The sequence below is a fragment of the Pseudophryne corroboree genome, chromosome 8 (genome assembly GCF_028390025.1).
Source record: "Pseudophryne corroboree isolate aPseCor3 chromosome 8, aPseCor3.hap2, whole genome shotgun sequence".
NCBI classification, from domain to species: domain Eukaryota; kingdom Metazoa; phylum Chordata; class Amphibia; order Anura; family Myobatrachidae; genus Pseudophryne; species Pseudophryne corroboree.
In genome coordinates, this window is record NC_086451.1 from 110,328,468 (window position 1) to 110,341,056 (window position 12,589).

General features: G+C 46.7%; 1 protein-coding gene across 1 annotated transcript in view; it reads right to left on the reverse strand.

The window, feature by feature from the left end:
* Nucleotides 1-12,589, reverse strand: part of PSMB7 (proteasome 20S subunit beta 7) — a 161,903-nt gene that overhangs the window by 44,139 nt on the left and 105,175 nt on the right. Inside the window, exon 6 of the mRNA XM_063935582.1 lies at nucleotides 6,225-6,283. Coding sequence (XP_063791652.1) covers nucleotides 6,225-6,283 — 59 coding nt within the window. The remainder of the gene's footprint in view (nucleotides 1-6,224; nucleotides 6,284-12,589) is intronic.

Genomic DNA, 12,589 nt, shown 5'->3' on the forward strand with positions numbered 1-12,589 from the left:
TGTGACTGAAGAATTTTAGATGGGCTCCCACCCACCAGTCTTCCAGGAATCGCGGTCCACCGCCATGCTGAAGATTTTAAAGAAGCAGAGCCCGAGCCCTGTTCCTGTGAACTGGCAGTTGCTGGTTTGCGTGGTTTTCCTCTAGCGGCGGTAGAACCACCTCTGGCCTTGCCTCTAAATTTGGCAGTCTGAAAGGACTGTAAATTGGGTCCTGAGTAGGCCTTCCTAGTTGGGGGACTGAAGAAGGTAGGCATGTGGAGTTACCCGCAGTAGCTTTGGAGTTCCATTTGTCTAGTTCATCTCCAAATAAGGTCTCGCCTGTGAAAGGTAGGCCTTCCACTCCTTTCCAGGAGGACGCATCCGTAGTCCACTGACGTAGCCATAAGACCCTGCGTGCCGACACTGCCATAGATGTAGTGCGTGCATTAAGCAAGCCTATTTCTTTTATGGCTTCCACCATAAAGTCCTGTATGTGTTGCAGGAGCAAAACAATCTCCTTTTGTCTAACCCCTCAATTAGGTTACCCGACCATTTAGCAATGGCTCGCGTAATCCACCCACATGCTATAGTGCGTCTCTGGGCCACCCCCGCAGCTGTATACAAAAAGATTTGAGCGTAGTCTCAATTTTGCGATCAGCCACGTCTTTTAGGGATGCTGCACCGGGACAGGCAATACAATTTTTCGTGAGAGCCTGGAGACTGATGCATCCACTATCGGTGGACTCTCCCATTTTTTCCTATCCTAAGGAGGAAAAGGAAAAGATGATAACCATTTAGGGATTTGAAATGTCTTAACAGGATTCACCCATAGTTCTTCAAACAGGGTATTTAGTTCCTTTGACACAGGAAAAGTGGCTGAGGATTTCTTTATATTAAAAATAAGATTCCTCACTCTCCTCTGTCACATTATCAGGGATATTTAGAACTTCCCCGATAGCCTCTATGATAGCTTCTATTTCCAGCGACAGAGTACCCTCCCCCACTTCTGAGTCCACCTCACCCGTCTCCATTTCTGACCCCTCAGCATCAGAGTCAGAGTGTAGGACGTGAGCCAAAGAACGTTTTTGCGGACAAATGGCAGGGGACTGAGACGCTGGTCTGGGTACTGAGTCTCTTTTCATAAACTCTGTCATAGACTGTCTTAACTATTGCGTCTCTTTCTCATTTCGAGATAACTTAGTAGAAATGGTGGAAATCATTCCCCTAATGGAGTCCAGCCACGCTGGTTCTGCCCCACTAGCCTGGGAAGGGACACTACACTGAGTACACACTAGTGAACCCCCTGGAGAAGAGGAACAATGTGCCTTACATGAAACACACTCTTTGCCTGACATACTGTAACAGTGACAGCACATACACACACACAAGAAAAGGTTAAATGCACAATTAACCTACAAAGAGCCCTTCCAGGGAGACACAGAGAGAGTATGGAACCAGCACACAGCGCCCTTATCGCTAATGCCAAGCTTTGCCGTGTCGCAGACTAAGTGCCTAGATTAGGGACTTAGTACACTAATAAAATCGCCCCCTGCTATGACCCCCTGGTACCGCTGAGGTAATCTGGAGTCTCTCCGGAGGAGCAGCGCGTCCCTGTCAGTCAGTGTCTGTGTCAGCTGCAGTAGGCAAAATGGCACTTGTGAGCTGCTGAATCTGCTCATAGTGAAGCCCCGCCCCTTCAATGGTGCGCGGTCATCCCGCCCCTTCTTTATACTAGCTGTATGTGTCTATGTGCATAAAATAGAGACAGACTCCTTTTATGGCATTGTTACCAGTCTGGGTACTGTGTACGCTGTAATGTACACAGTCTGGAGACGCAGTCTGCCCCATTTAGAAGCCTTGCGTCTCCGTACCCTCATGCCGCCATAATGGCCGGTGACTTGCTAACCGTGACGCGGGCTTAGTACTCACCACTCTTTATTGTTATGGCTATGTTAGGGGTGGTGGCGTGATGCAGGAGTGTGCGCTTGCCGTGGTGGGGCTTGGAATAGTTCCTTCAGGAGCTAGTGCTCTGTCAGCGGGGAACGGGACCATTAATCCTGAGAGAGGTTGGGCTGTCCCCCCCCTCCCCCTCCTAAGTCCGATGAAGCAGGTGGCTGGTGCCATCCAGTCCTGCCTGTAAATAAAAAACGTAATAAATGCAGGAGCTTCCAGACATGTGAGCGGCTCCTCTGGGCACATTTTGTAAACTGAGTCTGGTAGGAGGGGCATAGAGGGAGGAGCCAGTACACCTAATCAAACTTCTATAGTGCCCGTGGCTCCTAGTGGACCCGTCTATACCCCATGGTACTAAATGGATTCCCAATATCCCATAGGACATAAGAGAAAACATGTCCGAGCCATAGAGGCCCCACCTTGCACTTTACAGGACTTAAATGATCTGTTGCTAATATCTTGGAACCGTGTGTAGTATGGTATGCCGGCGGTCGGGCTCCCGGCAACCAGCATACCGGCGCCGGGAGCCCGACAGCCGGCATACGGACAGTGTGGCGAGCGCAAATGAGCCCCTTGCGGGCTCGCCGCGCCACGCTATTTTATTCTCCCTCCAGGGGGGTCGTGGACCCCCACGAGGGAGAAATAAGTGTCGGTATGCCGGCTGTCGGGATCCCGATAGCCGGCATACTGAATACCACCCCTTGGAACCAGATACCACATGACACAGTCAATTGTCTTGTGGAATCCATGCCTCGAGCTGTATCGAGCATCACAAGGGGGACCTACACAATATCAGGCCGGTGGTTTTAAGCTCTCACACACACATGCAATGATTATTATTATTATTATAAGTTACTTATAGAGCACCAGCATATTGCACTGTACTTTACAAATGTGTCATAGAGCCTCCATTAACACCCCCCTCCCCCCTTCCTTCAAATGCAAAAAAAAAAAAAAACACACGCAAAATTTGGGTTGGATTTAGTTTATCAGTTAACTAGCACCTAAGATGAAGACAAGATACCCAGGTTGAGATACACAGCACTGCACCATATATTGCTCGCCATCCTGACTCTATAACACGAACTCCACCCTTACGTCCGGATGATGCGGACCACTCCCACTCTTCTGTTGTAAGGAAAATGAAATGGCAGTTGAACATAGCCTATTCTCCGAGGGGCGCTTATATTATTATAACAAGCACCGAGATGTCTGTCCAACCTTTCAACCAATTTTTGATGCAAGTGTTTTGGAATACTAAAGCCGGGTACACACTAGGCAATAATTGATGCCGATGCAATAAACGGTCTGATCCGACAGAGTGATCATCAGATCGATGCGCACCCGTACACACTGAGCAATTTCTTTCTCAGTCTGTACTTTTCATCTCTACAATGAGATTGCGAGGTCAGTAATGATGTGGCATGTGCAACACACACTATATTGTTTTACCGATCTGACCATTGCTGGGGCGTTTCAAGTTGTTTATTGGCTTCAAACGCAACTGCGTACACATGGGCCAATCAGACGATAATCATTTTGAATGGTCTGATAATTGAATAGTGTGTACTTAGCTTAAGCCCTTTACAGAACCTTTGTATGCACAGGTCCATGCCAGACATCTAATCAGTGTCGGACTGGAGCATGAAGGGCCCACCGGGGGTATGCAGTGGTAGGGACCCATGATTTGAGGTGTGGCCAGCCTCCAAAGGGGGTGTGGCCAGCCACCACAGAGGTTTGGCTAACCATTATAGAGTACCTGGTCTGGACTCCTTGATAATTTATATAGTAATTAATGACAGCAATGTACTGTAGAGAATACATCATAATCCTGTGCGGTATAAGGTAACATATGTATAATATATAATTCAAGTGCACAGTCTAGAACCTGATCCCTAGAGGAGGAGGGCCCCCCAGGCAGTGCGGCCTACCGGTGGTTTCCCCTGTACCCCTGTGGGCCAGTCCGAGCCTGCATCTAATGTCACATGAACTTCCAATCATTACTTTTACTCCCTTTCCATTCAGACCTGTAAGTAGCCGGTCAGGTCCCTGAACTGGTTCTTGTGTGGACATGGGTTTTCACGGCTAAAAATATTCTCTGATTGCACAAAGGAACCAAGCTACTTATTGCAGGGGACCTGCTTGAAGAGCTGCTCAATTGTGTTGTACAAGATACACATCCGAGAACTTGGTCCAGGGAAAGTAATATATACTAGTGCAGGCAATCCGCTGGCCATTACTGCCAAGTCCCCCTGCAACCTTCACACAGGAGGCATTACCATATTGATTCATATTGATTGCTTCTGGTATGTGTGACAGCTTGTCTACATGATGCGACTTAACTGAGCAGTAACAATTGCTCACAAGACTACTAATTTATGTGGTCAATAGAAGATAGGATCTCAGCGAGGCAGATATGTAATATCATTTCAATTCTCCGCTGCCATATCGAACAGGCTCTATTAATAAATTTTACTAACCAGAGGCCAAAAGGATTGGATTTCTAAGACAGAAATACTTTGTTTCACCCTTTCGCTGCCAGATTACACTGTATATTATGTTTTTGTGGAATTAATACATTGGCACATTAGATTATTCCCTATTCACACTCCTATAACAGTAATAATGTATCCAATTGTAACACTAAACCAGGGTTTCCCAAACTCCACCAACACAGTCCAAGTTTTAAAGATACCCATGTTTGCACACAGGTGACTTAGAACCTCAGTCAAATGGATTTAACCACCTGGGCTCAACCATGGATATCCTTAAAATGTGGACTGTGATGGCAGCCATTGGTTAGGATTACTCTCAGAGTTAGGACTCAAATACATGATTGATCACCCTCTTTCTTCTGGTACTAGCAACACAATGTGACCTGTTAACCCAGAACAGCATGAGACACCTCAAAGTAGATTCCCCTTATAAAACGAAGCTGCAACACATTCGCAATAAGGTTCCGCCATGCACTAAAGAAAGCGTAATATAAACAATTAACTATTTATACGTTTTGGTTGTGCACAGTAATGTTCATTATCATGCAAGAAACCAGGGTTTCTGTGCAGCCTGTAAATTATGTAAATGGTCTGTACTATGATCTTTGTCTTGGGATCCTGACTCACATGTAAATGTACGACATCATTATCCTTTCATATCTCATTTTGTTACACTATATACACACACACTATATATACACATATACATATATATATACACATATATATATATATATATATATATATATATATATATATATATTGAAAAAAAGAGTGAAGGCGCACTCAATGAGCAAGTATAACAAGTAATTTAATACGATAATAAAAGCTCACATACATCTCAGTTTAAAACAGCAGGCTCACGAACAGATCCCTAGTGCCTCCGGATAGCAGCTGGTGAATCGTTCCTTGTAGCTCTTTCAGCAAACAGTCTCTTTGGCGTTTGAGCTCACGGACTCAGAATCAGACTCCAACAGGTCAGAGCTGTCCTTCCCGGCTACGTCCAACGCGTTTCGTCACTGTCGGACTTCGTCAGGGGGTGACGAAACGCGTTGGGCGTGGCCGGGAAGGACAGCTCTGACCTGTTGGAGTCTGATTCTGAGTCCGTGAGCTCAAACGCCAAAGAGACTGTTTGCTGAAAGAGCTACAAGGAACGATTCACCAGCTGCTATCCGGAGGCACTAGGGATCTGTTCGTGAGCCTGCTGTTTTAAACGGAGATGTATGTGAGCTTTTATTATCGTATTAAATTACTTGTTATACTTGCTCATTGAGTGCGCCTTCACTCTTTTTCAGTGCACATTGGAACTATACAGCTGTGGTTACGCTGTTCTTTGAAGTGCCTGCACTTGCATCAATATATTCACGGATTAACAAGACAGGAGAACTGAGGACATTGATTGCACAACTAACTATATATATATATATATATATATATATATATATATATATATATATATATATACACACACACACACACACACACACACATACATATAGCAAGTAGTAATCCACTTTCTGTAAAGATGACCCTACATAAACAATCACATAGCAATACGTAGGCCAACAATTACTAGCTCTTGGTCTGCTGTAAAGATGCACAACGCAGAACCCATGCTGAAACTGCTGCTAGACGTCACAGTCAGTCAAACGGAGGAGGTTAAGGTGCTAGTATTGATCCTGGTTTCAGTCAATGTGACCTATTTATCTCAGAGATGGGACTAGTGTTCAATAAAACAAAAACAATAGCTGCACTCCAAATAGATTTGAAATGATAAATATATATTCAGTCACGTACCTCCATATCTGGTGTGTAGCGGTCCTCAAACACGGCCATCGCAGCCAGGGACCCGGAGCCTGAAAAACATTTATACCGATTGCTTTACATGGCCAAAAACTTCCACACAACTGCTCAAAACATCTCAAAGTGAACTCTTGTTGCCGAGAAGGATTTCATCCTCACATCAGCGCAATTTACCAGATCACAATATTTTCTGTACACATAACAAATCAGCAAAGTACGTACTGAATGTTCACTAGCAAATTAGTTAAACAACAATACATGTGGCAAAAGTTCTATTTGTCCAGTTACATGGTCTTGCTCTGAGGCAGATGGCAAATATTAAATCATCAGCTCTGTTATTGAATAATAGGTTGAAAATCAAATGGTCGACATGCACAAGATCGATGTGTTTAAAAGGCCGACACATGAAAAGGTCGACATGAGTTTTTCATATATATCTTTTTTTTGTGTGTCGCATTTTACCTTGGAACCCCATTTAGTGTACCGCTTCACTCGCCACGCTTCGGGCAAAGTGCTTTGCGCCGCTACCCTCGGAACAGGTTACGGTCCCCAATTGTAGTCCATGTGGATGATAAAGTATGGAGAGAAAAAAAATCCAAAAAAACTGATCTCCACCATATGCTGTGACGACAATTGAACCTGTCAACCTATCATCTGGATACCTATTAGCTTACTGACGGTGGTAAAAGCCTATGTAGTGCATCGGAATACATCTGATAGCCCGTCTGCCGGAATCCAGGAAGCAAGTCCACTCGCCACACTTCGGGCCCGGCGGCTCGCGTTGCTTGCCACAGTTACTATTCCCACTCGGTTGGTGGCGTAAACCCACAAACTGAGTGGGAATATACCCCGTTTGTCGGGATTCCGGCGCCGGTCTCCTGAACACTGGTATCCCGACAGCCGGTATATTAACTGCATCATACTGTAAGAAAATGGTACATTAAACTGCATCACGGGAAAAAAGAATTAAAATAGTTCATCACAAACTCTTGACACATTAATAATTATTTTATTTATAATAAGAATTTACTTACCGATAATTCTATTTCTCGGAGTCCGTAGTGGATGCTGGGGTTCCTGAAAGGACCATGGGGAATAGCGGCTCCGCAGGAGACAGGGCACAAAAAAGTAAAGCTTTACTAGGTCAGGTGGTGTGCACTGGCTCCTCCCCCTATGACCCTCCTCCAGACTCCAGTTAGGTACTGTGCCCGGACGAGCATACACAATAAGGGAGGCATTTTGAATCCCGGGTAAGACTCATACCAGCCACACCAATCACACCGTACAACTTGTGATCTAAACCCAGTTAACAGTATGACAACAGAAAGGGCCTCTTAAAGATGGCTCCTTAACAATAACCCGAATTAGTTAACAATAACTATGTACAAGTATTGCAGATAATCCGCACTTGGGATGGGCGCCCAGCATCCACTACGGACTCCGAGAAATAGAATTATCGGTAAGTAAATTCTTATTTTCTCTATCGTCCTAAGTGGATGCTGGGGTTCCTGAAAGGACCATGGGGATTATACCAAAGCTCCCAAACGGGCGGGAGAGTGCGGATGACTCTGCAGCACCGAATGAGAGAACTCCAGGTCCTCCTTTGCCAGGGTATCAAATTTGTAAAATTTTACAAACGTGTTCTCCCCCGACCACGTAGCTGCTCGGCAGAGTTGTAATGCCGAGACCCCTCGGGCAGCCGCCCAAGATGAGCCCACCTTCCTTGTGGAGTGGACTTTTACAGTTTTAGGCTGTGGCAGGCCTGCCACAGAATGTGCAAGTTGAATTGTGTTACAAATCCAACGAGCAATCGACTGCTTAGAAGCAGGTGCGCCCAACTTGTTGGGTGCATACAATATAAACAGCGAGTCAGATTTTCTGACTCCAGCCGTCCTTGCAATGTATATTTTTAAGGCTCTGACAACGTCCAACAACTTGGAGTCCTCCAAGTCGCTAGTGGCCGCAGGCACCACAATAGGTTGGTTCAGATGAAATGCTGATACCACTTTAGGGAGAAAATGCGGACGAGTCCGCAGTTCTGCCCTATCCGAATGGAAGATTAGATAAGGACTTTTATAAGATAAAGCCGCCAATTCAGATACTCTCCTGGCAGAGGCCAGGGCTAGTAACATAGTCACTTTCAATGTGAGATATTTCAAATCCACCTTTTTCAATGGTTCAAACCAATGGGATTTGAGGAAATCTAAAACTACATTTAGATCCCACGGTGCCACCGGAGGCACCACAGGAGGCTGTATATGCAGTACTCCCTTGACAAAAGTCTGGACCTCAGGGACAGAGGCCAATTCTTTTTGGAAGAATATTGACAGGGCCGAAATTTGAACCTTAATGGATCCCAATTTGAGACCCATAGATAATCCTGATTGCAGGAAATGTAGGAAACGACCCAGTTGGAATTCCTCCGTCGGAACCCTCCGATCCTCGCACCACGCTACATATTTTCGCCAAATGCGGTGATAATGTTTCACGGTGACTTCCTTCCGTGCCTTAATCAAGGTAGGAATGACTTCTTCTGGAATGCCTTTCCCTTTTAGGATCTGGCGTTCAACCGCCATGCCGTCAAACGCAGCCGCGGTAAGTCTTGAAAAAGACAGGGACCCTGCTGTAGCAGGTCCCTTCTCAGAGGTAGAGGCCACGGTTCGTCCGTGAGCATCTCTTGAAGTTCCGGATACCAAGTCCTTCTCGGCCAATCCGGAACCACTAGTATTGTTCTTACTCTTCTTTGCCGTATGATCTTCAATACCTTTGGTATGAGCGGCAGAGGAGGAAACACATACACTGACTGGTACACCCAAGGAGTTACCAGTGCGTCCACAGCTATTGCCTGTGGATCTCTTGACCTGGCGCAATATTTGTCCAGTTTCTTGTTGAGGCGAGACGCCATCATGTCTACAATTGGTCTTTCCCAACGGTCTATTAACATGTTGAAGACTTCTGGATGTAGACCCCACTCTCCCGGATGAAGATCGTGTCTGCTGAGGAAGTCTGCTTCCCAGTTGTCCACGCCCGGGATGAACACTGCTGACAGTGCTATCACGTGATTCTCCGCCCAGCGAAGAATCTTGGCAGCTTCTGCCATTGCACTCCTGCTTCTTGTGCCGCCCTGCCTGTTTACATGGGCGACCGCCGTGATGTTGTCCGACTGAATCAACACCGGCTTTCCTTGCAGGAGAAGTTCCGCCTGGCTTAGAGCATTGTAGATTGCTCTTAGTTCCAGAATGTTTATGTGAAGAGACTTTTCCAGACTCGTCCATACTCCCTGGAAGTTTCTTCCTTGTGTGACTGCTCCCCAGCCTCTCAGGCTGGCGTCCGTGGTCACCAGGATCCAATCCTGAATGCCGAATCTGCGGCCTTCTAATAGGTGAGCCTTCTGCAACCACCACAGAAGTGACACCCTTGTCTTTGGTGACAGGGTTATTCGCAGGTGCATCTGCAGATGCGACCCTGACCATTTGTCCAACAGATCCCTTTGGAATATTCTTGCATGGAATCTGCCGAATGGAATTGCTTCGTAAGAAGCCACCATTTTTCCCAGGACTCTTGTGCATTGATGTACTGACACTTTTCCTGGTTTTAGGAGGTTCCTGACCAGATCGGATAACTCCTTGGTTTTTTCCTCTGGAAGGAAAACCTTTTTCTGAACCGTGTCCAGAATCATTCCTAGGAACAGCAGACGAGTTGTCGGGATTAAATGGGATTTTGGAATATTCAGAATCCACCCGTGTTGTCTTAGCACCTCTTGAGATAGTGCTAAAGCTGTCTCCAGCTGTTCTCTGGACCTTGCCCTTATTAGGAGATCGTCCAAGTATGGGATAACTAATACGCCTTTTCTTCGAAGAAGAATCATCATCTCGGCCATTACCTTGGTAAAGACCCGAGGCGCCGTGGACAATCCGAACGGCAGCGTCTGAAACTGATAGTGACAGTTTTGAACAATGAACCTGAGGTACCCCTGGTGTGCGGGGTAAATCGGAACGTGTAGATACGCATCCTTGATGTCCAAGGATACCATAAAGTCCCCTTCTTCCAGGTTCGCTATCACTGCTCTGAGTGACTCCATCTTGAACTTGAACTTTTTTATGTAGAGGTTCAAGGACTTCAGATTTAGAATAGGCCTTACCGAGCCATCCGGCTTCGGTACCACAAATAGAGTGGAATAATACCCCTTTCCTTGTTGTAATAGGGGTACTTTGACTATCACCTGCTGAGCGTACAGCTTGTGAATGGCTTCCAACACCCTCTCCCTTTCGGAAGAGACGGTTGGTAAGGCAGACTTCAGGAAACGATGAGGAGGATCCGTCTCTAATTCCAACCTGTACCCCTGAGATATTATCTGCAGGATCCAGGGGTCTACCTGCGAGTGAGCCCACTGCGCGCTGTAATTTTTGAGACGGCCCCCCACTGTCCCCGAGTCCGCTTGAGAGGCCCCAGCGTCATGCTGAGGTTTTTGCAGGAGCCGGGGAGGGCTTCTGTTCCTGGGAAGGAGCTGCCTGTTGGTGTCTCTTCCCTCTTCCTCTGCCTCGTGGCAGGTACGACAAGCCCTTTGCTCTCTTATTTTTGTAGGAGCGAAAAGGCTGCGGTTGAAAGGTCGGTGCCTTTCTCTGTTGGGGAGTGACTTGAGGTAAAAAAGTGGATTTCCCGGCAGTAGCCGTGGCCACCAAGTCTGATAGACCAACTCCAAATAACTCCTCCCCTTTATACGGCAAAACCTCCATGTGACGTTTTGAATCCGCATCGCCTGTCCACTGTCGTGTCCATAAGGCTCTTCTGGCTGAAATGGACATAGCACTCATCCGAGATGCCAGTGTGCAAATATCCCTCTGTGCATCACGCATATAGATAAATGCATCCTTTATTTGTTCTAACGACAGTAAAACATTGTCCCTATCTAGGGTATCAATATTTTCAATCAGGGATTCTGACCAAACTACTCCAGCACTGCACATCCAGGCAGTTGCTATAGCTGGTCGTAGTATAACACCTGCATGTGTGTATATATTCTTTTGAATAACTTCCATCTTTCTATCTGATGGATCCTTAAGTGCGGCCGTCTCAGGAGAGGGTAACGCCACTTGTTTGGATAAGCGTGTGAGCGCCTTGTCCACCTTAGGGGGTGTTTCCCAGCGCGCCCTAACCTCTGGCGGGAAAGGGTATAATGCCAATAACTTTTTTGAAATTATCAACTTTTTATCAGGAGCAACCCACGCTTCATCACACACGTCATTTAATTCTTCTGATTCAGGAAAAACTGTTTGTAGTTTTTTCACACCATACATAATACCCTGTTTTACGGTATCTGTAGTATCAGCTAAATGTAACGTCTCCTTCATTGCCAAAATCATATAACGTGTGGCCCTACTGGAAAATACGTTTGAATTTCTACCGTCGTCACTGGAATCAGTGCCCGTGTCTGGGTCTGTGTCGACCGACTGAGGCAAAGGGCGTTTTACAGCCCCTGACGGTGTTTGAGGCGCCTGGACAGGCATTAATTGATTGTCCGGCCGCCTCATGTCCTCAACTGACTGTTTAAGGGAAGATAAACCATCACGTAATTCCACAAATAAAGGCATCCATTCTGGTGTCGACCCCCTGGGGGGTGACATCTGCATATTTGGCAATTGCTCCGCCTCCACACCAATATCGTCCTCATACATGTCGACACCACGTACCGACACACACCGCAAACTCACAGGGAATGCTCTAATGAAGACAGGACCCACTAGCCCTTTTGGGGAGACAGAGGGAGAGTCTGCCAGCACACACCACAAAGCGCTATATATACAAGGGATATCCTTATATTAAGTGCTCCCTTATAGCTGCTTTAATATATATATATATAGCCATTAATGTGCCCCCCCTCTCTGTTTTACCCTGTTTCTGTAGTGCAGTGCAGGGGAGAGACCTGGGAGCCGTTCTGACCAGCGGAGCTGTGACAGAAAATGGCGCCGTGTGCTGAGGAGATAGGCCCCGCCCCTTTTTCGGCGGGTTCTTCTCCCGCTATTTTTCCAGTCAGGCAGGGGTTAAATATCTCCATATAGCCCCTATGGGCTATATGTGAGGTATTTTTAGCCTTGTATAAGGTTTATATTTGCCTCTCAGAGCGCCCCCCCCCAGCGCTCTGCACCCTCAGTGACTGCCCAGTGAAGTGTGCTGAGAGGAAAATGGCGCACAGCTGCAGTGCTGTGCGCTACCTTATGAAGACTGAGGAGTCTTCAGCCGCCGGTTTCCGGACCTCTTCACGCTTCAGCATCTGCAAGGGGGTCGGCGGCGCGGCTCCGGGACCGGACTCCACGGCTGGGCCTGTGTTCGATCCCTCTGGAGCTAATGGTGTCCAGTAG